This window comes from Hypanus sabinus, chromosome 12 (assembly GCF_030144855.1).
Source record: "Hypanus sabinus isolate sHypSab1 chromosome 12, sHypSab1.hap1, whole genome shotgun sequence".
NCBI classification, from domain to species: domain Eukaryota; kingdom Metazoa; phylum Chordata; class Chondrichthyes; order Myliobatiformes; family Dasyatidae; genus Hypanus; species Hypanus sabinus.
Window position 1 is genome coordinate 91,706,579 of NC_082717.1, and position 25,855 is coordinate 91,732,433.

The 25,855-nt window shown below is 39.1% G+C and overlaps 1 protein-coding gene across 5 annotated transcripts in view; it reads right to left on the reverse strand.

Annotated features, from left to right (window-relative positions):
* LOC132403148 (KH domain-containing RNA-binding protein QKI) overlaps positions 1 to 25,855 on the reverse strand; it is a 529,050-nt gene that overhangs the window by 15,839 nt on the left and 487,356 nt on the right. For 4 of the 5 annotated variants that reach the window (XM_059986476.1, XM_059986472.1, XM_059986473.1 and 1 more), the window contains exons 5-6: positions 18,114 to 18,201; positions 15,814 to 16,110 (exon numbers count right to left, since the gene is read on the reverse strand). In XM_059986476.1, coding sequence (XP_059842459.1) covers positions 15,814 to 16,110; positions 18,114 to 18,201 — 385 coding nt within the window. The remainder of the gene's footprint in view (positions 1 to 15,813; positions 16,111 to 18,113; positions 18,202 to 25,855) is intronic. The other variant, XM_059986471.1, reaches the window with a different exon arrangement.

Below are 25,855 nucleotides of genomic sequence, written 5' to 3' on the forward strand. Positions count from 1 at the left end.
ACTTACATTTGTTCCACGTATATGTCCAATTGTCCATGTAAAGTATATAAGACATACAGTATACATGATACAAATATAAAATATATACTGTACACGGTGCAAATGGGGTTTTAGCAAATTTTCAAAAGCATCAATAACCTCCACCATTAAGTATATTTGTATGATTAAAGTTGGCTTGTTGGACTTGAGATATGGTAAACCATTGCTGCCTGTGCCAAAGTTCAGCTCAATAATGTGACACCAATCATTTTAAAAAGGGGTGCTGGCAAGTTCCCTAACAGTATCAGTATTGCCTTCCAGGATGCAAACAGAAGGTACTGGTCCACGCTTAAGCCCCATGTTCAATCACATCAAGGTAAAAAAAAAACTGGGTGCAATATTGTAGATACCGTTTAACCATCAACCTATACAGTGTGAAAATAGTGTCATTTGATTTATACAGTATGCTTATATGAAAACAACTTTTTCAACTTGCTCTGAGTTCTGTCACCAGTACTTCTCTTTGATGCCTGCTGTCATTCTGCCCTCAACGATTCTTGAACCTATCACTTCTGTCAAGTAAGTTTAACTCTCCCTTAAATCCTCAACCTTTTCACTCCAACTACATACTCTGATTTAACCATGCTCTAAATCTGGGAAAAACAATCAGCAGTATTTCTTTTACCCCACCCCAAAATATGCCCATATTTTTGATTGTTACAGCTTCTTCACTGAGAAGCTTTATTTTAAGATAATGAAGATGGATTTAGTCCTGATCTCTATGAAGGGCAGATCTCAAAAGCCAGTTATCAGTTAGATTATTAGGAGCAAATTACACTGTATGGGAGCAAGAAACAACCTCGACAAACTCAGCAGGTTGAGGGGGTGTGTGTGTGTGTGTGTGTGTGCGTGTGTGCGTGTGTGCATGCGTGCGTGCGTGTGTGTGAGAAGGGTTGGGGGGTAAGAGGAGCTGTTGATCTTTTGAATTGAAACCTTATATCAGGACTGTCCAGCAACTGCACTCTTGTCTTTCCACTATCGTTGATAATATTATTGCTGTTGATAAAGTGCTGTTCATAACTTGACGGGTCTTTCAAGACACTGAGAATTTTAAAAATAAATGATTTATTAAATTACAAGTTCAGCTGTAAAAGGAAACAGCTGATTTCATACCAAAAGGTGACTATAACTTACAGGGGGTGCGGGGGTCCTTTCTTTAATTTGATAGTCAAAACCTAAAATTATTGGTACATTTTGCAACAGAAAATAGTTTAGGCAATAATAATTGCAAGTTGCGTTGCAGAGGTGCAGTCTATATCTATGGTTCTATAAGAAAATACATGAATCTTTTCTGTAAAAAGAAACCATAGATTCAAAAGAATAAATGATAATAGGCCAGATCTTACTAATCTGGTGTAATGCCTCAGTTCATCACCTACAGTCATCCACATCAGGGCCAGATGTGGAAAACCTTTCTTGCTAGCTGAAGCAGCCCGGATTCTTGAGGTACATGTTCTGGCTGCTGGCAGGGTGCCATCCATCCTAGAAACTACCCTGAAAGCTTTGACCACCAGTAAAGCTGCGTGCTCTGTTTTGCTATAAAAATTGTGAGGGATTTTTAATAGGTTTTAGATATCTCAGACATTTAAAAACCTTTGAAATTGAAGTAAGTAAATAGGGATTTTTTTCCCCAAAATTCAAGGTCCAATTATCAGAACACCCCCAAAAACCCAAGTAATAAAACCTATTAAACACTAATAATTAAAAAAAAACTTCCCTTCCACTCTACCACATGCATAGAGGTCCCAGACTTGCTACAGGTAAAATGAATAAACCCTTGCAGTTCTGAGCATTGACCAACAAGATCCTTCTCAACATACACTATGTTCAAAAAGGGCATAAAATGTTGTTTAATATAACAGGCTAATTTTACTTTCAGTCTTACTAGACATTAATGATAGCTCCATTGGAAGTGTTCGTGACAGTATCCCTTCCTGCCTTTCAAGGCCCATACAACGTTGTCTGTGTATAGATACACAGACATAGTAAATGTAGTGCTACCAATCCAGAGTTTGCCAAAAATATTTCTCATTTTTTTATATTTTCATTGAATTATATTCCATGGAATTCAATTTATGAGTCTGAGCCTGCACATTTAAAGTTGTATTTCTGGACTTAGAAAAGACCAACAATTTTAGTTTTGTCCCCAATATAATAATCTCTAAAGCAAAAAATCTGAAGCCTATGCACTTTCTGTGACAGGTTCTTCTTAGTGTATGCATTGAAAATCTTCTCAGCTAAATGCAAGTATCAAGTTTAATTACATAGATGCTTTAAAAATTTCAAAGCAATTTTTTTCTGTCCTTTAATTCTGTCTCTGGTTCTTCTATCCCGGGTAATAAAGATTCATCTATAATTACAGTATATATTTAAAAGTATTACTTTATTTCCTTCTCTCAGAAGAATGCTGCTGCAATGGAAATAGTGTTTATCTACATTAATCACAGTCCATTCACACGGTCTGGTGAACATGTGAATGATCTCAGCTAAAATCCCTAACTTATGGAAATGGAAATTCTTCACATTTCTCTACAATTTTCTTAATACAGTATTCTGTTTCTGTGGCTTCTTCGGATGGATAAATTGTTGCACATTTTACATAAACATGAATGCATGAATGTTATACATTAGATTGTAGTTTGAGGTTCTAAATACTACTCTTGTAAGCTAGAGTGGGTAGATTTTTGAGTGATGTGGGTTATGATACAAAACCTTTATGTGGCAAAAAGAAGATTCAGAAAGTAGAACAACACTAATAATTTAAAAAGAAATTGGAGTAAATGTCCTCACTTTAAGTCACCTTTCCACAACAATGGTTGACATATTCTATTTACTGGAATATATTACACCAAAATACCTAGAATAAATTTTGCACAGCATCTGACTTAGGAAATTTTTTCAAGGAAGATATCCCTTTCATAAGTCAAAGAATGCTGTAGGTTTGGTAAAAAGTCATCTCATCTATGGAAAACTCAGACTGAAACAACCAAAAAAAATCTCTTTAATTGGATTAACCATAGCCTACTGTGGTATATGAGTTCTTTCTGTATTGCTCTAAATTAACTGGCGATTTTCAATATACTAGTTGTTGGCAATCAGTTCTATTTATTATGTTAGAAAGGACTTGAAGCAGGATTTCAAAGATTATTATTAGCCCAGATACCAGAGGATCTGAAATAATTTTCAAAGACAAGCACTCCAATAATAAGAAGCATGTTTGCAGTGCCTTATCCTTTAATACAGTTAATAGATTTTTCTTGACATCATAAAAAAAGATATTGGTAGAGAAGAGTGTTGAAGTTCCTCGTCTCCACAAACAGAATTAAAGCATTTGATTAAATCAATAAGCTATCTTTTACTGCTGAAAAATGAATGCCGATTGTCAAAGTCACCCAGACAGAGTTGTGTGTAAAAAAACAGTTAATGTCAGGAAAGCTGAAATCTCTACTGCTATAACATTATTCTTACACCTCTTTGTGATTTGTCTACATGTCTGCTGGGGTTGTGGGGTGGAGATAAGCTTGTTCCAAAGGAGGTTAAGGCACTCCTTCCCTCTGTTAGTCTGCAGTTCACCCTTGGGCAAGGTATAGCACCTGCTTAGGCCTCTGTTCAGGGTCACATGAAGCTATGGGAGCAGGTGGTGGATGGTCGTATGAGCAGCTGGTGCATATCACAAGTTCTGGCTATGTAACCACTCATGCCAGCCAGACAACCTCTTTAAGTATTGGTAATGGCTGGGGTCACCAGACATGTAAAGACACTGCCCAGAAAGTGGCAATAACAAACCACTTATGTAGAAAAATTGCCAAGAACAATCATGGTCAAGAAAAGACAATGATCATCCATGTCATATGATATGGCACATAACAAACAAACATATGTATCTGTTAGGAGATCTGAAGTAAACTCCGGTAAAGAGATCACACCCATTTTGTTCCTAAGTTACATATATATTGCCTACTTTGCAGAGCCTTTTAAGATATTCTCCCTTATTACTGCAGGAATAAACTGCTTGTTCAATACTGCTACACCACCTCTTTTTCTACTCTCCCAGTCACATCATGGAATGATGAGTTGTCATACTTGCCTTCCTTTAACTATGTCATTGTGATAACAACACTGCGTAAAGTGCTAGTGAGTAAATGAGTGGCGAGATCTGGTGGGAGTTGATGGGAACACAGAGAGAAAAGGTTATAGAAAACATTATGGAGAGAATGGGAATTGGTCAGCGAGCCAGCATGGATTTGACAAGCCAAAACTGCCACTTCATATGTTGTAAGGAAATATGTCAGAACACTTGATGCAAACATAATAAAAGCGTTCTTTGGATATGTGAATGGTGTCAAATTCTTTAAAGGTCTCATGGTCTTCACCTTCCATGAGAATGTACTCAAGGAAGGTGAAGACCAGGCTGAGATGTAAAATGAGTACTTCAAAGACTTTGCCAAGTAAGGAGATGCTGCTGAAGCCTGGGCAGAAGGAGACATGGTCAAGACACTGGATGCGTTACACACTGAAAAACAGCAAGTATACGAATTGTTGAGAAGCATGCAGTGTATACTTTGGTGGGACAAATGAGAAGAATAATATACACTAGAAGGCACAATGCAAGAACAGAATTATAAGTATATAAAATATGTTTAAAGTAGCAGGGCATGTAAAGAGAGTGGACAAAATTGAAAACAAGAACAAGAGACTCAAGAAGAATTATTATAATACACCGATTTGACAGAAATTGGAGTAGTGTCCAGCTGACTGCCATGTTTTAGGAAAGTTGCAAAGACTAGAGGGTGAAAGAAGATAAGCTACAGTGATTCCAGGAGTGAGGGATTTTATTTTATATCAATACACTGGAAAATGGAAATGATCTCTTCAGTGTCATAATCATTTTGAGATTCTGCAAAATGTTTATACTAAATGCGTGATCACTTGTTTTAAACATTCCTCACAAAACTTATAATATGATAAGTTGATAATCATAATATGCTAAGTTTTCATCTGCAATTTGAGAAGGATAAGGGCAGCTCAGAGGTGTCAGTGTTGCAGTTGAACAGGGGAAACTATGGAACCATGAGGGAGGAGCTGGTCAAAGTTGACTGGATGGATATCCTAGCAGAAAAGACAGTGGAACAGCAATGGCAGGTATTCTTGGGAATAATGCACAAGGTGTAAAATCAGTTCATCCCCCGGAGAAGGAAGGATTCAAAGGGGGGAAAGGGGCCACAGTGGTTGACAAAGGAAGTCAGAGATTGCATAGCATTAAAAAAAAAGGAAGTATGACAGAGCTAAGGTGAGTGGGAGGACAGATGATTGGGAAGTTTTTAAGGAACAACAGAACTTAACTAAAAAGGCAATACGGGGAGAAAAAATGAGGTACGAACACAAGCTAGCCAGGAATACAAAGGAGGATAGCAAAAGCTTTTTTAGGTATGTGAAGAAAAAGAAGATAGTTAAGAACAATGTTGGGCCCTTGAAGAATGAATTGGGTGAAATTGTTATGGGAAACAGAGAAATGGCAGAAGAATTTAATAAATACTTTAGATCTGTCTTCACTAAGGAAGACACAAGCAATCTCCCAGATGTATGGATGGGCCAAAGACATAGGGTAACAGAGGAAATGAAACAGATTGACATTAGGAAGGAAATGGTGATGAGTCGACTGATGGGACTGAAGGCTGACAAATCCCCAGGTCCAGATGGTCTGCATCCTAGGGTACTAAAGGAGGTGGCCCTGGAAATTGCAGATGCATTGGTAATCATTTTCCTATGTTCCTTAGATTCAGGATCAGTTCCTGAGGATTGGAGAATGGCAAATGTTATCCCACTTTTTAAGAAAGGAGGGAGGGAGAAAACAGAGAACTATTTACCTGTCCATTATTAAAGATGAAATAGTGACATATCTAGATAGCAGTGATAGGATTGGGCCGAACCAGCATGGATTTACCAAGGGTAAATCATGCTTGACTAATCTGTTGGGAGTTTTTCAAGGACGTAACCAGGAAGTTAGATGGGGGAGATCCAGTGGATGTAGTGTACCTCGATTTTCAGAAGGCATTTGATAAGGTCCCACATAGGAGATTGGTGGGTAAAATCAAAGCTCATGGCATTGGGGGGAAGACATTGACATGGATAGAAAACTGGTTGGCAGATAGAAAGCAAAGGGTAGTGGTGAATGGGTGTTTCTCGGAATGGCAGGTGGTGACTAGTGAGGTGCCACAGGGCTCAGTATTGGGACCACAGCTGTTTACGATTTATGTCAATGATTTAGATGAAGGCATTGAGAATAACATCAGCAAGTTTGCCAATGATACTATGCTGGGTGGCAGTGTGACATGTGATGAGGATGTTAGGAGAATTCAGGGTAACTTGGATAGGCTGGGTGAGTGGGCAGATACTTGGTAGATGATGTTTAATGTGAATAAGTGTGAGGTTATCCACTTTGGGAGTAAGAACAGGAAGGCAGATTATTACCTGGACGGTATAGAGTTAGGTAAGGGAGAAATACAAAGAGATCTAGGAGTCCTTGTTCATCAGTCACTGAAGGTGAATGAGCAAGTGCAGCAGGCAGTGAAGAAGGCTAATGGAATGTTGGCCTTTATTACAAAGGGAATTGAGTACAAGAGCAAGGAAATCCTCTTGCATTTGTACAGAGCCCTGGTGAGACCACACCTGGAGTATTGTGTACAGTTTTGGTCTCCAGGGTTAAGGAAGGACATCCTGGCTGTAGAGGAAGTGCAGCATAGATTCACGAGGTTAATTCCTGGAATGTCTGGACTGTCTTACGCAGAGAGGTTAGAGAGACTGGGCTTGTACACGTTGGAATTAAGGAGATTGAGACGGGATTTGATTGAAACATATAAGCTTATTAAGGGATTGGACAAGATAGAGGCAGGAAATATGTTCCAGATGCTGGGAGAGTCCAGTACCAGAGGGCATGGTTTGAGAATAAGGGGTAGGTCATTTAGGACAGAGTTAAGGAAAAACTTCTTCTCCCAGAGAGTTGTGGGGGTCTGGAATGCACTGCCTCGGAAGGTAGTGGAGGCCAATTCTCTGGATGCTTTCAAGAAGGAGCTAGATAGGTATCTTATGGATAGGGGAATCAAGGGATATGGGGACAAGGCAGGAACCGGGTATTGATAGTAGATGATCAGCCATGATCTCAGAATGGCGGTGCAGGCTCGAAGGGCCGTATGGTCTACTTCTGCACCTACTGTCTATTGAAAGGATCAGTATCTATCTCAATAAGCTCATCAGAATCCTATATTTCAACAGGTTCTAATTCTGAGATGGCATGATTGCTGGTCCACATCTTCTGGTTGTGTTGTAAATGCACCTTATGCTAAATGTCAATCTTCTGGAATTTATTTTATTATTTGTAATTTATCTGTGTTTATATCACTTTATGTGTTGTGTGGGAGGTACACGTATTGTGTGCACCTTGGGCTGGACGAGCATTGTTTCATTTGGCGGCACACATGAATATGGTTGAATAACTCGGAACTTGAACTTGACACAAATGCAATAACCTGTTGGAGCCACATGATGGCTGTCTCCAATAGTCACCTGTCACAAGAACAGATCTATCCTAAAATAATGTTTGAAGCAGCATTTCTCAAAACTAGGAGTTAGTGGTGAAATTTTAAGCTTCTTGTGGAACCTCAGGTTTGAAGGATTTTGTGCTGTTTATATTCACAGGGCCCAAGATTCTCACTTCAGCTTGCTGTGTTCATTAAATAACAACAGCACCTTTCTCCCTTCAGCTTCAATGATAGCTAATTCAATGCACATTTTTCACTGCAGAATTTCTAGCCCAACATTTTTATGCTTCCCTTTGCACTGAATGTTCATTGATATCTACCACATAGTGCATTCACCTTCCAAAGGCTATTATCAAGTGCCTAATGCAGGTACAAAATAAATCCATCAATAAATCTTTTAACTGCAGAATTAATGCAATATTTTGAAACAGCATATACATACCAATTTATATGACATAATTGGCAATATGGTAGACAACTGAAACTTAATAGTTTCTTCTAAATAGATCAAATATTATTTCATTTTAGAATGGATGCTACAAAACCATGTTTAGTTATCTTATAGGGGCAATATTACTTCTAATCATATTTAGAAGATTAGCAATAAAACAGAGTGGTATAAAGTTACTAGTGCTGCACTCTGGCTGGTATGCAAGTGCAGAATGAGAACTGACTGGTCTAGAGTCAAGCATTATGAATACAGTCAAAATGATACCACTGATGCAAGATAGAAATATGGTCTATAAACTTAAAAAAAAGCATTTTCATCAATAGGACAATGAATAGAAGTTCAATTTCATAAGTTTTATGTGGTGTTACAAATGAAAAAGATTTCTACTTCAGAGTGAAAATTGATAATTGTTATATCCTAGTCATTTCCTGTCATTCTGGAAATTAAATCAGGTACACCTGGGTGAGAGTCACTCTTGCATCCCTGACAATGTTTTCAAAGGAAAAACTGGACTTTGGTGTCCCAGGAACACTGATCAATAGGCAAAGCTGGATAATCTGCTTCACCCAGCATCGTGCCAGACTCTTTCGGATGAATTCCAGCTGCACCAATAACCTCAGCACCTTTTAACTTCCAACAGGGGCCACTCCACAATATCTGAAGTCCAAAGACCTAACAGCCCCACATACTACTTGCCTCATTCCTTTCCCCCATTCTATAAAACCTTCTGACATTTTGCCTGAATCCTGATTCTCCCCATCACCCCTGACCTTCTGATCATCCAGAACTCTCTGAATCCTAATCCAATTCCCACTTCTCATTCTGACCTAACTCTTAACTTTTAACTACACCCCCTCAATGAAACTCTCCCACTACTGAAGACATCTCAACAACTAACCTGCCAAGCCAGCTTATTTGATTGAATAAGGTTGCTGAAGGTGATATCTCCAGGAATTATAAAAAAATTAGGGAAGTTGGTATACGATCAACCTCTATGAGACACAAATTGAAAAAGGATGATGGGAAATATAGGAGATAGCTTAAAGGTCATATTATTCAGGTCCTGTTACAGTGTGCAACAGGGAGCACTTTGAGTGAGAGCTCAGAGATACACCACTGATTGAAAAAACTTACAACAATTTGTAGTATCCATGTTACAGTTGAAGTCATTAGGATAGGTATGTGTTTAGATTGCAAGGTATACCTAGATGGGGCAGAGATAATCAAATATAAGATATATCAGGCAAGTATATCATAAAATAAGTAGAGTCACGTCAGAAGGACAATAACATAAATTAGAGCACCCAGCTCATTTGCAGAAAGAGTGAGGGAAACGTTCTCTGGCAAAGGAAGACAAAGTCCCATCTGTCAGGCAATTAGAGACAGTCCCTGCAGAGATAAAGCTGAGATCATACACTTCAAAGAGAAGTGGGTTACCGATAAATAATTGTGAAATCCATAACTATTGAAACACAAGTACCATAAATTGCTGTTTTTTTTATGGGTCAGTGAAGTATCTTGGAGCTGGCACTCAAAGTGTTCCTGGATGTACACTATAATAGGGCCTGAATAAATTGACATGTTCAAGGGACTCGCCAGTGCTGTATCAGAGATTCTCATTGATATCATGATATCACATGAAGAGAGGCTACTTTCTATAATACTGGGGTTCTCAATACGTAACCAAAAGGAAAGCTATTTAATACTCCTGTCTGAATGTGGTTGTGAATGCTTCAGTTTTGTTTCACATGATGGGCCTTAACCATTATTGAGGATGAAGATATTCTCAGCCTAATCCTCCTGTTAGCTATTTCACTGTTCATGATTAGATATAATAGCGTGCAGGTAGCCTTATGTTTCAGGTTCATTTTTTACGTAGGCCTGGCCCTGCTCCCTGCAAGTTCTTATGCACTCTTCAGTAAACTAGGGTACAACTGATAGCAGTTGTAGAGAGAGAATGTGCTGGGACACCAGCCTATAAATTATGACGCTTAAATTTTTGCTGCTTTATTTTCTGGTGACAATACTTTGTAGAAGCCCAGTTTTGAGCTGCTAAGATTTCTTCAGGGATTATCCCATTTATGAAGTGGGCCTTTGTGTTTGATGGCCATAACAACCAATGCTATTTTGGTTAGTTTCACCTGGTACATATAGATTGGTGAGGATGAGGCCAAGTGAGTTTATCCTATCATAGACTGTCTGGCTGCCATATTTTGTCAGGAAGCAACCAGCTCAGCTTTTGGAGACTCCCACTGATGCTGCTCGACCCACTGAGCATTGCCAGTAGATTATGTATTGCTCTGCATCAGTTTGTGCTGCTTCTACCAAGCCCTCCTTGATGTACATTGACATATTCCATTCAGAATTCATTCTGTGCCCTTACTCAAAATGGAAAACTGAAAGAAGATGGGTAGGTGTTAGTCAGAAGAACTCATTGTCCATATTTGGTCTGATATCATAAGACTTGATGGGATATGGTGTGATCATGGATCAATGTTAAAGATGCCAAGGGTGACTCAATCCTAGCTGTAACCATTACACCTCCACCATAGGTGGGTCAGGTCATATTCAAGGATTATATTGGAGGGTCCTGGCACTATAATATATGGTTTTGCAAGTTCAAATTATTGTGTGACCAGTCTGTAGAACAAAATTCCCAATTTAGACATCAGTCCCTGTGCATTTGTGAGTAGGACCTTACAAGGTTGACCGGGCTGGGAATCACTTTTCTGGGTCAGGATTTGTTGCCTGGGCTGACTATATTTCTTTCTCTATATGAATGTTATGGTAATAATGCAATTAAGTGCCTTGCTGTGCCATTTCAGAGTGCACTAAAGAGTCAGCCACATGAAGGTGACCTGGGTCAAGATGGCCAATGTTTGACGCAGAAGTTAATTAGAGAATCAGATGGGCTCACTGTTCCGTAACTTTTGTGGGCATGTTTACCAAGACATGTTATTGTTTTTCTAAATACTAGATTATTAACTGAATTGAAGTTTCATTGAGATTAACTAAATTAATGAGAAGCAAACTCTGGGGGAAAGGCCAGCATTAACTTCCCATTCATCAATATCTTCAAGAAGGAAGAGGAGAGCTAATCTCTCAAGTTACTGCAGTGTTCGATAGTGAAGACGATGATATTTCGGTGGTGCTTTTGGACAGGATATTCCAGTATCAGGTTTAAGGTGGATATATTTTAGAATGGTAGATCATGTGTTCACTTCTGTTGTCCATATGGGTGATGCTGGTGGTCATAAGTTTGGGAAATAACATCAAAGTCATTCTGGTGAGCTGCTCCTGCTGCATTTTGTAGCTGTATTGTGTCAATGACAGAGTAAGTGGGAATTTAGGATAATGTCCTGGATACCAATAATTCCTTGAATATTGTTGAAGCTGCATTTACCCAGGAAGGACGTCACTGTATAATTTCCCAAGTGGTCAGGTCAGATTGATGTCATTGTTGTAACCACAAGTCATTATGACAAATTCATCTTCAACAAAGGGATTGGCAAGGATGAAATCAATCAGATCACCCCTGGTGCTGATTCCCTCACTGTCTAACGCACAATATCAGACTGGTGGTTATGCCCTTTGATATTCCCGCTGCTGCCTTTAAGGAGTTCGCATGTTCTCTATGTGACTGTGTGGGTTTCCTCCTGTGCTCCAGTTTCCTCTCACATTCCAAAGATGTACGGGTTGGTAGGTTAATTGGTCATTGTAAATTGTCCTGTGATGAGGCTAAGAGTAAATTGGGTGATTGCTGGGTGACGCAGCTTGGCCAGTTCTATTAGTGATGGTATTACTGTGCTGCATGAAAAAAGTCTCTCACCAGAGTACATTTTTCTACCAGAATAAGCAAGTGGTGTCCAAAATAGCTGGGGAAGGGTATTCAATGGTGAAGAGGAGCAAGTTCTCTCACCTGTACTTCACCTCATTGCAGAATCAATGCTAAAAACTCCCAGGTCTATGTGCCTTCAACTGTACACGACTGAGCTGGGAACTCTGCTCTAACTGTGATAAAAAAAAGTATGCAACTCTAGGTGAAAGGCATAAATCCGTTCATAAAACCACACCAGATTTTGCTAGTCTGAGGTGAATTGTTGTAATTAAGATATGTTCATAAGTATTTGTGTGGGGATCTTTGCTGGGGTGATTTGTTTGGGTGTGTCACTGTTAAATGCTGGGGCTGACCATCCATTTTCATTTCTGCATTTTAACAAAGTCAGTTATAATGGAGTGGCAGGTTGGCCAATTCAGAACATTGAACAGGCCCTTTGGCCTAACACATTTGTGTTGACCATGATGCCATCTCCCTGCACGTTGACTGCATTTCTCTATTCCCTGCTTGTTCATGTGTCTGTCTAAATGCCTATTAAATGCTGCTATCATATCTGCTTCTACCACCTCCCTGGCACCTTGTTTCAAGCACCTACCACTCTTTGCTTGTAGATTTTGCTTCATAACTCTTATTTAAGCTTTCCTCCTCTCCTCAAACCTATGCCCTCTAGTATTTGACATTTCCTAGGAAAAAGACTCTGAAATCCTACCGTCTCCATGCCTCTGAGTTTTATATACTCTGTCAGATTGAACCATTGCCTCTGATGCTCCAGAGAAAACAATCCAAGAAGGTCATTAAGAGTCAGTCATATTGTTTGAATTTTGGATACCAAGTAGGTTAGGTGGCTGATTTCGTTCATTAAAGGATATTAGGGAATCAAAACTTTTTAGTGATAAATTTAATTGCTCCATGTTGAAAGTTACTGGTACTAGTTTATTTTCTCTAGGTTATTTCATTTCAAAATTAGTTTCTTTAGTGAGGTAATGCCGCTGGATTAGCAGTCCAATAAATTAATTAACTCTGATACAGCTTCCTGTATTTAATAGAAGAAAACAAGATAGGGAACCCCAGATTCAAGTACGAAGTGACTATAAACTTACCTGATTGGTAGCTACCCTAGCACTCTATGCACCTTAAAGTTAACTAGGACCAGGACAATCTTTCAAAAAATCTTCTTTTGTGTCCTCAAAAACACTTTGAATTCATATGCATTGAATACTGGCAAAATGCAATCAGCATCACTACCGATGCAGACTAAGTAATCAATTTGTTCAGTTCTATGCAGCAGATCTATTTGCCAATTTTCTTGTTAAAAGCCTGTTGGCTTTATCCTGTAGCAGAAATGATCTTGTGTGTAGCTAAATGGATGTCTTTCTACAGAAAGGAAGGTATTATGTCAACTCCATCATGTTAAACAGACAATGCCTTTCTTTGACATTGCTACTGGGAAGACCTGACATTCAATGGATGTGCTTTTCAAATACTGTCAGGGAAAGATTACATCAGAAATTTAAATTGCACCATTTGTATATTTTTGGTTACCTATTAACAAAAAGAATCCTCAAAGTATCATTATGTGGATTGAAGCTCAATAACAACACATTACAAGTTTCATTACAGTGGTCAAAAGTTTTAAGAACAGGAGTTGGCTTTTCAGACCATTAAGATTGTTCACTATTCAATTATATCATGGCTGATTAACTACATCTACTCACTGTAATCCTTACTAGCTTTGCTGAATTAAAAAAATACCAAGCTCTGTTTCACAATTTTCAGTTGCCCCAGAGAACTGTTTTGGAGAATGAGTTCCAGATTTTCACTCTATGATTAATGAAACCATACCAAATTTGCAGATAAGATTCTTTGCTTTGGACTCATTCACCAAAGAACTTACAGAACTACTCATCCAGTTCTTGAGCCTGCTCCACCATTCACTTACTGATGTAAAAGTATAAAATTCTGAGTAAAGATATAGATCCTCCACAGCCCTGTAAAGTAGAGAATTCTGACCTCTCACCACACTTTGAGTGAAAAATTATCTTCTCAACTCAGTCCCAAAGAGCTGACCTCTTATTCCTAAAATGCATTTGTAGGCCCTAGATTCCTCCGTAGACATGAATACCTTTAAGAATTTTCTATACTTCGATCTGATCTCCTCATTCTCTGAGACTCTAGAGGCCCACCTATTCAGTTTTTTCTCATATAGCAAACTAGGCATCCCTGAAACCATTTGTTGAATCTTCACTAAGCATTTGTTTTGGAACGTCTATTCTTTAATCAGCAAAGGAGTCTAAAATGCAATACTCCAGGTACTGTCTCATCAAGGCCCCAAATGACTTCAGTAAGACTTTCTCAGTCTTCTATTCAAATTCCTTTGTTATCAAGACTATTTGCCTTCTTAACCTCATGTCACATCTGCAAGTTGGTCCTAATCATTCACCATTTAAAACCTTCTGAAATTCCAAATATGCCACATTCATTAGTCTCCCCGCATCTATCCTACTGGTCATATCTGCAAAGATCTCCAGCAGATAAGTCGACATGATTTTCCTTTCATAAATCCATGTTAATGCTGCTCAATCCTCTCTCTCTTTTTAAGGTATTCTGATATTGCATCCCTTGCTATAGATTTTCAGCATTTTTCCTACCACTGATGTTTGGGTAACAGGTCAGTGTTTCCCTTTTATCTCTCCTACTCCTTTGTAAAGTAATGACATCACATTTGCTACCCTCCAATCCATAAAACTAACCCCATTATTTATGGAACTCTGGGAGGTGATATCAGAGCATCAACAATGGACATGTCTATCTATCAAAACTCTGGTGTTTGAGATTCATCAGCTTCCAAGTTCACCAACTACTTTAACACTCTTTCTCAATTAATACTTAGTTCCTATTAGTTTCGCATTCTCATTAGACCTTTGATTCTCTACTATATCCAGCAGGTTTTGTGGTTGTTCTGTACAGACAGATACAAAGTAATTATTTAATTCCTCTGCCATTTCTTCATTCCCCATCTTTTAAATTTGACTTTTTTCCCCATATGCATATAAAAACTTCTAGAGTTTGATTTTATATTTCTTACCAGTTAACACTGATACTTCATCTTACATTTTCTGTTTTCCATTTCTTGGCCATCTTTTGCTGATTTCCAAAGCGGTTGCAATCCTTTGGCCTATTGATATATCTGGCAACTTTGTAAGCCTCTTCCTTGGATTTAACACTATCATCAATTCCTCTTGCCTTGACCTTCTCAGTATCTACTTAAAATATCAAAAACTGGAAAACTATTTTTATTCCAAAACACCACACAAAATGCTGGGGTAACACAGCAGGCCAGGCAGCATCTATAAGGGGAAGCACTGTCGACGTTTCAGGCCGAGACCCTTCGTCAGGACTAACTGAAAGGAAAGATAACTGAAAGGCCCGAAACATCAACAGTGCTTCTCCTTATAGATGCTGCCTGGCCTGCTGTGTTCCACCAGCATTTTGTGTGTGTTGTTTGAATTTCCAGCATCTGCGGATTTATTCCAAAACAGTTGCTTTGGGGGTTTTGGAAGGCCAAATCCACATGTACCTTTTTTTTTCATACATTACTCAGAACGAACAACTAATGACAGGAGAATAAAGACGATAGGACTGTAGTATCATGATGATTAAGAGCTTGCTAAGGAGAGCTTTGCATGCATTTGTGTGTCTGTACTACATAAATGATATGTTTTAATTATAGAGATACCTTAAGTACATAATGAAATTATAAATAGAATTATGAGATACACTTTGCAGTCCTCAGTGACCAATGTCATTTCAAAAGGTTAATTCAATTGGGTTTACAATCAACAAAAGTTTCAAGCTTCAGATAAATGAAATGAGCCTTAACTCACTCAAGTAATGAACTAAGATGTTAAACATGTTGTGGAACAGTCACGCTTGAAAAAGCTCCTTACCTAAAACTCCGCTAGGCTCAATGGGATACTCCAGGATGGAAGTAGCTGGTGCCAGTGTGTAAGGATAGTCGTAAGGAGTATAGATTAGACCGGCTTCAGGTGCAGGAGGCACTATTGCAGTTGGATGAGGGGATCCATTAGGCATGACTGTTGCTGTTTGAATTTGCCTAATTAGAGGCATAATAGTTGGACCAGCTGGCGTAGGGGCTCGCAAGGCAGCTGGTGGAAGAACTGACGTGGGCCCTGTAATGATCCGTGGAGCTTGGGCTGTTGCTGCAAGAGAAAAGGCAAGGGCAGCTATAGTAAGCGAAGAAAATTCACAAAGAAGGTGTGGAGAGAATAGTCCATGTGAGGAAAAGGAAAATGGGAAATGGGGGAAGCGAGATAAGCAGGAGGAATGAAAGAAAAATTAAGTAATCATTAGTACAAGTAGCAGCAAATTGAACTGCTAGAGCATACCTCTAAACTCAAACAAAACAAACACACTTCTAAATAACTCTAATCATATCAATTAAGTACACAAACTGAAAATCTCTAAAATAGCCAGCTTTGACTGGCTAATATATTTGGAGTCCTTGTGTTTTGCATATAAAGAAGCTCAGCTTTTATTACACATTCATTGGAAATACTTGGGAAGATCACCAGTTTACAACTTTCTTCCTGAATAAGGCCCTTCAGGTGTTGAAAGTTACTATGAGAGAGTCCAATTGTCAACTATTTTCAAAATGCCAAAGATCCAAACATTAAATTTATATTGAAAGATGATATTTTAATATCGTCATTAGCCAGAAAAGAAATAAATGTAATGGACATTATTAATTATGTATAGTAACATCTTTTCAAGTCTAGGCAACTTTTAAGTCTAGATATTCAGTGCACTTCAGTTTATTAAGTTCCAAAAATTCCTATATGCTATTTAACAATATTTTTAGAAGATAGTATGACAGAAAGGAATCAAGGAAAATTACAAGAGTTCTCATTTATGGTTCTTAAAAACTTAATAATGTAAGCGGACAAAATGAGCAGACAAGGTGGAATTAGGCTTTTTGGAAATGAAATACAAAGACAAACAAAACTCTTCTTAAAATGTATTTGTATTCTACAAAGAGAAATGAAAATTTTTATTCAAAATGGTTTGATGATTATATGTCAGTAATTCAGTCAAGATGATCAAATAGTCAATGAGCACAAATTGAAACTTCAGTAACAGAACTTTGCCAGAAAAGACTTCCTCTGACACTTCTACTCCCATGTAGGAAATCTTCTCAAATGGATTTGTAGAAAGATGAATATTAGGAAATAAGCACAAGGCTGTAATATTAAAGGGTTTGTATAATTTTAAAATGTGACAAAAAGTAATTCAAAATAAATGTGCTTCAGTAATTGAAATCCCTGGACTGCAACCATAAGTGTTTGTTTATAACGCATCACTGCAATGGTATATTAATATATAGTTCTGCATTTGGCTAGTCTGTGATCTGGTTGCAGTCCTTGAATGGATGATACTGATGTACTCTTATTCTGAATATTTAATGCCACCTAAAAATAATCTCAGATTGATAATCAGGATCTCCCACTGACAATCAAAGATTTTCTTTGCTCAGTAAATATTTATGCAATAATAAGTCTCCTCTTTCAATAATCAGGCCAAGACACAACAGTATGTCCTGCAGAAAATAACAAAAATTCACCTAAGCACATATGTTAAGAGTTTTTTAAGCAGAGCAAATATAGGATTTTGTTTGAATGATGGATGAGCAGGAAACACTAAATATGTACAGATACAGACAGTACAAGAAGATGTTATCTGTTGCACCATTCAGTCCAAAGGATAAATGCAATAATCTCTGCTTATTTGTTTCACAAGTCCACAATGCTCCATCAAACTGTCAAACAGTAACTATGCATTCCTCACTGTCAGCAGCTAGCTATTCCTTAGAATTCAATCTGCCAGTTAGTTACTTATTTCAAGAGCAAATGATTTATTGTGGACTGGTCAATCACAACTTCATTTTGTATCATGATTTCAGCAATTTTCTGGCCATCCTTGAGGAGTTTAACATTTTACATTCAAACTGAGAAATTTACTTAACTAGGGAAAACTTTCCTTTGGTTTACAATTGTGGGATTTAGCTTCCAGGTGACTGAAGCTATAACAATGTGTTTTAGTTCTCATCAAGTACCCCTCCCTCCAGGTTCTCAATATAAAATAATTTGACCAAAAGATTATCTGAAAAAAGAACATGTGTACAAGTTTTGCAATGCTCATACTAGGTTCTGCAAGTCCATCATATCCTTACGTGATTTGATGTTGGCATCTCTATAGGTGCCGTTCAGTATCGCTAATTCCATCAGTTGCATCTTCTTGAGGTTATCCTCTCCCTCTGCCTGAAAACATAATAGAAAAAAAGTCTCAGCAGTTATACCCAGTGATGGCTATACTGCCATTTTAAAAGCTTTGAGATCTACTGATTTCAGTTTTGTGTGCTGCTTACAAATCTGAGTGATGTACAGTCAATCTAAAAGATCATTGCATACTATTTTTCGGTCCTTATGGTAACATTTTAGCTGGAAAAAGTGCAAACTAAGGATCTGTACAACTTCAGTTAGACTTTCAAAAAGTGCAATGGATTATTTTTAAGAGTAGTTAAAGTCCTGAGGATATTTATTCTTTAACTACAATTTTAATATAACCAATAAATCATTTGATCTCATTAGTTTTAGTCTGGTCATTGCTTGCAGTAGGATCTTGCTGTGCTGAAACTCTGGTTCATTTCCCCCAAATATATCTTGGCAAAGATATACAATTCTATCCACCTTCTATTTGTATTCAAGCTCATAGAAGACTATTAGAAGTATGTTCCTTAGTGCCATAATGAGTTACATCAATAAACAGTCAAGGAGAGTCTCAGGTTTGATTTTCCCAAACCATGTAGGTTGAGGGGATCTCAGTTATAGTTCTGATTGGTACTCAGCACTTATCCTCCAAATGGGAGTGAGGTCGTTGTGATACAGAGCTCTGCATAGCTAGCCCTTGCTGTAATTGCAAGCTTGTGAGCCTGGGGAAGGAACAGGTTGTGATCAACTCAAAAGAAAATCAGATAATCAGATAACAAGAAAGGCAAATTGTTAATGATGATCAATGTCCACAAAACTGCATCTGAGAAAGGAATAAGTGGTTTGGTCTTGATGTTTGATACTCAGTGGTTTCCAGGGGATCAGCCAGCAATAATCCCAACCTTCAGAATTCTAAGTCTGCACACTGCAGTGTCAAGGTATGAGCTGTAATGATCAGCTGCTCATGAATCTGACTGACTGTTTCTAGGCAACAGCAGTTGAGGAGAGGAGGAATGATGCACTTAAGAAGATCCAAATGCACTTCACATCTGACCCTTTCATGCCAGGAAAAACTGGGATGAAAATTGTTACCCTGTACATTTGAATTTGTTGCTGTGCCTGTGGTGAAAGATAAAGTGCTTTCTTTATTTGACTTTATTTCAATCCTTACATGTTTTAAAATGCAAAATTAATCTTTCCCAATTTTATTCCATCTCAGAAGCAGGTGAAAACCTGGCCAGCAGGAGCCATCTCTGTTCTTCAAGACTGCTTTGAGCACACTGACTGGCACATGTTCAGGGAGGCTGCAACCGATGGCGACTCTACCAATTTAGAGGAGTACACAGCATCAGTGACCAGCTACATCAGCAAGTGCATTGATGATGTTACTCTGTCCAAGACCATCACTACATGCGCTAACCAGAAGCCATGGATGACCGCGGAGGTGCGTGCACTGCTGAGAACCTGCGACTCCGCCTTCAGAGCAGGCGAAAGGCAGCTCTAACAATGGCAAGGGCCAAACTGTCCCGAGCCATCAGAGGGGCAAAGTGTGCACGTGCCCAGCTAATCCACAGCCACTTCCAGGACAGTGGTGACACGCGGCGCATGTGGAAGGACATCCAGGACATCACAAATTACAGGATAGCATCACCTGACTGTGCAGGTGATGCCTCCCTCCCAGATGTGCTGAATAACTTCTACGCCCGGTTTGAGGCAGAAAATGATGTGGCGGCAAGGAAGTCCACCCCTCCTACAAATGACCAGGTGCTGTGTCTCACTGTGGCTGATGTGAGAAGAACCCTGTGCAGGGTCAACCCACGGAAAGCTGCTGGACCAGACAACAGCCCTGGTAGAGTGCTCAGAGGATATGCAGACCAGCTAGCAGATGTTCTCACTGACATCTTCAACATCTCCCTGAGCAGCGCCACCGTTCCAACGTACTTCAAGGCCGCCACCATCATCCCCGTGCCGAAGAAGTCTTCAGTGTCCTGCTTAAATGACTACCGTCCCGTTGCACTTACATCCATCATCATGAAGTGTTTAGAGAGGCTCAGCATGAGGCATATCAAGACCCTGCTGCCCCCCTCACTGGACCCCTTGCAGTTTGCGTACCGTCCCAAACACTCAACAGATAACGCCATTGCCACCACCCTCCACCTGGCCCTAACCCACCTGGACAAAAAAGACACATATGTTCAGATGCTGTTCATAGACTTCAGTTCAGCATTCAACACAATCATCCCTCAGAAACTGATTGGAAAGCTGAGCCTACTGGGCCTGAATACCTCCCTCTGCAACTGGATCCTAGACTTCCTGACTGGGAGACCTCAGTCAATCCGGATCAGGAGCAGTATCTCCAACACCATCACACTGAGCATGGGGGCTCCCCAGGGTTGCATGCTCAGTCCACTGCTGTTCACTCTGCTGACCCACGACTGTGCTGCAACACACAGCTTGAACCACATCATCAAGTTTGCTGATGACACAACTGTGGTGGGTCTCACCAGCAAGAACAACGAGTCAGCTTAAAGAGAGGAGGTGCAGCAGCTAACAGACTGGTGCAGTGCCAACAACCTGTCTCTGAATATGAACAAAAGAGATGGTTGTTAACTTCAGGGGGGCACTGAGCGACCACTCCCCACTGAACATCGACGGCTCCTCGGTAGAGATCGTAAAGAACACCAAATTTCTTGGTGTTCACCTGGCGAAGAATCTCACCTGGTCCCTCAACACCAGCTCCATAGCAAAGAAAGCCCAGCAGGTCTCTACTTTCTGTGAAGGCTGAGGAAAGTCCATCTCCCACCCCCCATCCTCATCACATTCTACAGGGGTTGTATTGAGAGTGTCCTGAGCAACTGCATCACTGCCTGGTTCAGAAATTTCACCATATCGGATCGCAAGACCCTGCAGCGGATAGTGAGGTCAGCTAAGAAGATCATCTCTCTTCCCGCCATCATGGATATTTACACTACATGCTACATCCGCAAAGGAAACAGCATTATGAAGGACCCCGTGCACCCCTCATACAAACTCTTCTCCCTCCTACCGTCTGGGAAAAGGCTCTGAAGCATTCGGGCTCTCACGACTAGAGTTTCTTCCCCCAAGCTATCAGACTCCTCAATACCTGAAGCCTGGGCTGACACCTTGCCCTATTTTCCTGTTTATTATTTATTGCAATGCTTGCACTGTTTTTGTGCACTTTACACAGTCCTGTGTAGGTCTGTAGTCTAGTGTAGCTTTCTCTGTGTTGTTTTTTTACATAGTTCAGTTTAGTTTTTGTACTGTGTCATGTAACACCATGGTCCTGAAAAACATTGTCTCATTTTTACTATGTACTGTACCAGCAGTTATGGTCGAAATGACAATAAAAGTGACTTGACTTGATATTTGGTTAAAATTATTTAAATCTTTTTGATTCAGGATGTGATGCTGAAAGCCTACTTGTAACTCCGAACCTGCTCTGTCTCGTTGGATACCTGGTGAACATAGTCAGCCCTCTGCATCCAGTTGAAGTGTGGGAGGGTGGGGACTGTTAGGCAGCGAGCCAGGGAGTGAGCTAGGATCAGAATGATCCAGCACAGGGCCCTTAGTAAAGAAGTAGAGGGCAGGCATGGACAAGGAAAATCCGAGAGTGTGGGAGAAACACAAAAGACTTTCAGAAGATGAATTGACAACATAGTTTAAGATCTGAAGTTTCATTTGAATTTTGAATGAATACCCAAAAAACTATAAAATTAAACTAACTAATGCATTGGCGAGTTATCCAGTGGCAAAGTACAAGTCAGAAGATACACATAGCTCCAGTCAAACAATGGCATCCTTTGTTTGAACTCTGCTCCATAGAGACAGTAAACAAAGAAGCAACTGGCAAAGAAAGATGATAATGCAAATGTACAGTGAAAGCACTTTTAACTGAGAAGGATATAACAACAAGAGCAAGTCATGTGGAATGAGGCCAAGCATTCATTTTTGTTTACGATATTGAAGGTAAAGCTGTCAGCTGGAAGTATGAAATGATCTTGTGAGATGTTTGGTTCTTTGCCATTTGCTGGCAGGAGGCTGACTGGCATGGCCAGCCCCTCAGGAGCAAGAGATGCACAAGAGGATATGACAATTGTCATTTGATTTCCCCTGTACAAGTTGGCTTTTAGCATTTCCTTCATTTCAACTGTTCATTAGCTCCAGCGTTTCAGCAGGCCTTCAAGTTGGTTGCATTTGAAACAAAATATTTTTATTTTATAAGTTAAAAATTCAGAACAGCATAAGTAAGATTAGGCTTTTTATTTTCATTTTAAAGCATTTCCCTCTTAAACTGCAAGATGCTCTCCCCTCAACTGAGACATACAAAGTTTGCAGTTTATCCTCTTGGTACACACCCACCCTGACATTGCTCATGTCAGCTCTTTCCGTGCTCAGTCAGTAAAAACATTACAAAGTGGTGTAATATTTTACTGCTAAACTTTCTGGTTTCAACACAGGATTTTTGGTTGGAGTTTAGAGATAGCTGCTGTAATACTATTGCGAAGTTCAGAGAAGTCTTAGAGTAGTTCCATTGGTAAAATCTGAGGGGAGTTAATGAAAACTTGAGGTGCGGAGAACAAAATATCTTAAGGGAGGATTAGTGTAAATACATAGTACAAAGTAAATTTATTATCAAAGGACATGTATGTCATTATATACTACCATGAGTTTCATTTTCTTGCTGGAATTCAAAGTAGAACATGGAAATATAGCAGAATGAATGACAAACTACACACAAAGACTGACAAACAACCAATGTACAAAAGAAGACAATCTGAGTACATACAAAAAATAAATAAGTGAACAAATAATATTGAACTGAATTGAATTGATTTTATTGCCTACATCCTTCATATATATGAGTAAAAATCTTTACATTACATCTCCGTCTAAGTGTGCAATGTGAAATTTATAGTAATTTATAATAAATTATTATTTCATTCTAGAGGCAATACCTGGACCTCTTGTACTTTCCTGGGTCACCTGTCCTCAAAGCCACCAATTTGGCGCTTAGCAGAGTGTGCATCTCTTAGTTCATACAGGGCTTCTGGTTGGGGAAGATTCTGAATGATTTGTCGGGACATGCTCATCGAGAGTCTCTTTATAATGTCTATGACAACAATGGCATATTCATTTAAGTCCTCTAATGCGTCCTCAAACATGGCCCAGTTCACTGACACAAAGCAATCTGCCACCTGTGACAACCTCTTTGCGTCCTTACCTTTGGTATTTTTCTTTAGTGTCTGCCTATATGAAAGTAGGAGGACAGCCAGATGATCAGATTTCTTGAAATGTGGTTTAGGGATGGAACAGTAGGCATTCTTAATGGTAGGGTAGCAGAGGTCAAGTGTGTCGCATCCTCTGGTGTTGCAGGTAACATGCTGATGGTAATTGGGCAGAGATTTCTTCCTGAAGGGTGGCAGGTTAGGCTGTTTTTCGTTTGTTCATCATTACACTTAGATGGGTACTTAATAGTTAGTGTGAACTCAGTGTACTAAAGGGCTTGTTTCTGTGTTGAATCACTTTGTGAGATTTCGTTTTCATGGTGAACTATGATGATCCACACCCAACCCCAGCCCAAATTACACCCGGACTCTGTTCTGGTCCGAGTCTCCAGTCACAGCTTCCATCATGAATAATATACAGACTGTTTCTAGGCTATACATTTTTGACTTAAGGATACCAATACATACAACAGAGTTCCCATAATATTAAATTCTGATATACATATTTAAGTTCAATAATGTGACTGGCAGAAATGGTTTCATCTTTCTCTTTCTACTTTTACTAATTGTTCTTTCTTATCACCCTTAGGTGTCTTTGATGCCACAAGGGAGCATGACGAGTCTTTTTGGCTCATTCTAGCTCCCCATACTGTACAACTTGATCATCTTTTATCCAGTGCACATGCTTGGGCAAGCAAAATCTTTGCTTGGGATGCAAGGAATGTTTCCTTCTGAGAAGACTAGCACATTGGAATCTTTTCCTTTCTGAGATGCCAAGAATGCCCGGCAGACACAAAAACAGAAATTGTTGATCTTTGCTGCCAACAACATGAACAATCCTTCAGCTGTAGCTCAGTGGGAGGAACTTTTGCCTCTCAGTTAGAAAGAAATGGGCTCAATGTACACTCCAGAAGCTTAAGTTCATGTCTAAACCGACAGTTCAGCATCACCAGTACTAAACTGTGTTGTACAGTTAGAAATGCTAATTTAATCTAACTTATGAAGAAAAACAGTAAGCCAGACTAACTACTGAAGCCATTCCTTTAAAATGTAGAAGATATCATTATTTTGTATTCACTAAATAAAATGGTGGCAAATAGTCTTCCAAGACATTACTAAATAACAGACATTCACCAATTAGGAAAAGTGGATAGAAAACATTTGCAAGGATAATATGAAACATTTTTCATGAGAAACTTGAAGTACTTTAAAAAAAACTTAACATAGTAGTTTGGATAACTGCGGGAAGGCTTCAATCTTCTGGTCCCCATGAATACAAAGCATCCACTACTTAAAGCATGAGGTGACTGCATGCCCTGGTTATTTGTAGCCAACTCAAAACCAACAGCATTCCTTTCGTTATCTCTTCCGACAAGTTAGATAAAGACAGTGCATTCTAGTAAATAGTTGCAACTCAAAATTAAAATTAAACACAAACTTAACAGGATTATGAGCAGGCATTCCAGGTAATCTGGCTTCCAAACAGCATTAGCAGGTGGACATATTACTCAATTTATCTATAGCTACTATACACCTGAAACAGTTACAGTCAGTCTTTCCAGGACAATGATTATACTTCTGTTTTCACTTAGCTTTTTGTTTGATTTAGAGATATATTACATAAATGGTTCGTCTGGTCCAATGAACTCAAGGGACCCAATTACACCCATGTGGCCAATTAACCTACTAATCTATCAGACCATAAAACATAGAAGCAGAATTAAGCCAGTTAGCCTATCGAGTCTGCTGCGCCATTCCATCATTGCTAATTCATTACCCCTCTTCACCCCTTTCTCCTGCCTTCTCCCCTAATTTTTGACTCCCTTACTAATCAAATACGTATCAACTTCCATTTTAAATAAATCCAATGACTTGACTTCCAGAGCCACCTGTGGCAACAAATTCCATAGATACATTGTGCTCTGACTAAAAGAAACTGGAGCACCTGAAGGAAACCCACTCAGTCATGGTGAGAATACACAAACTCCTTACAGACAGTGGTGGAATCGAACCTGGTTTGTGGCATTGTAATAGAGTTATGTTAACTGCTACTCTACCATGCAGTCTTTTTTATCAGAACTGATGAATCAATAAGGCATAATCTTGCTCAGTGTATATTTCATTTATTTTGAGATACAGCTGTTTTCTAGCCTAAATAATTTATCTTTAATTATTTAGAAGACATTAGATAAAGGGACTGTTGTTGGTACTGCATTAACCAATATAGCCAGGACTTGTAGTCACCTTCCACAGTTAAAGTGGAAAGTGCTTTGTTTCTGTGAAGTATTTATGAAAGACGTTTACTCTGTTTCTCAAATCATTTAAAATAAAAACTAGATTGCTAAGAAATATAGATTTGAAATAGGATTTCAGTAGGTTTCCATAGAAAAAATTGCTAAAATATCATATTCCAGTTCCTTCTTTATTTCACAAAGATTGGTGACAGACTAAACCACCTT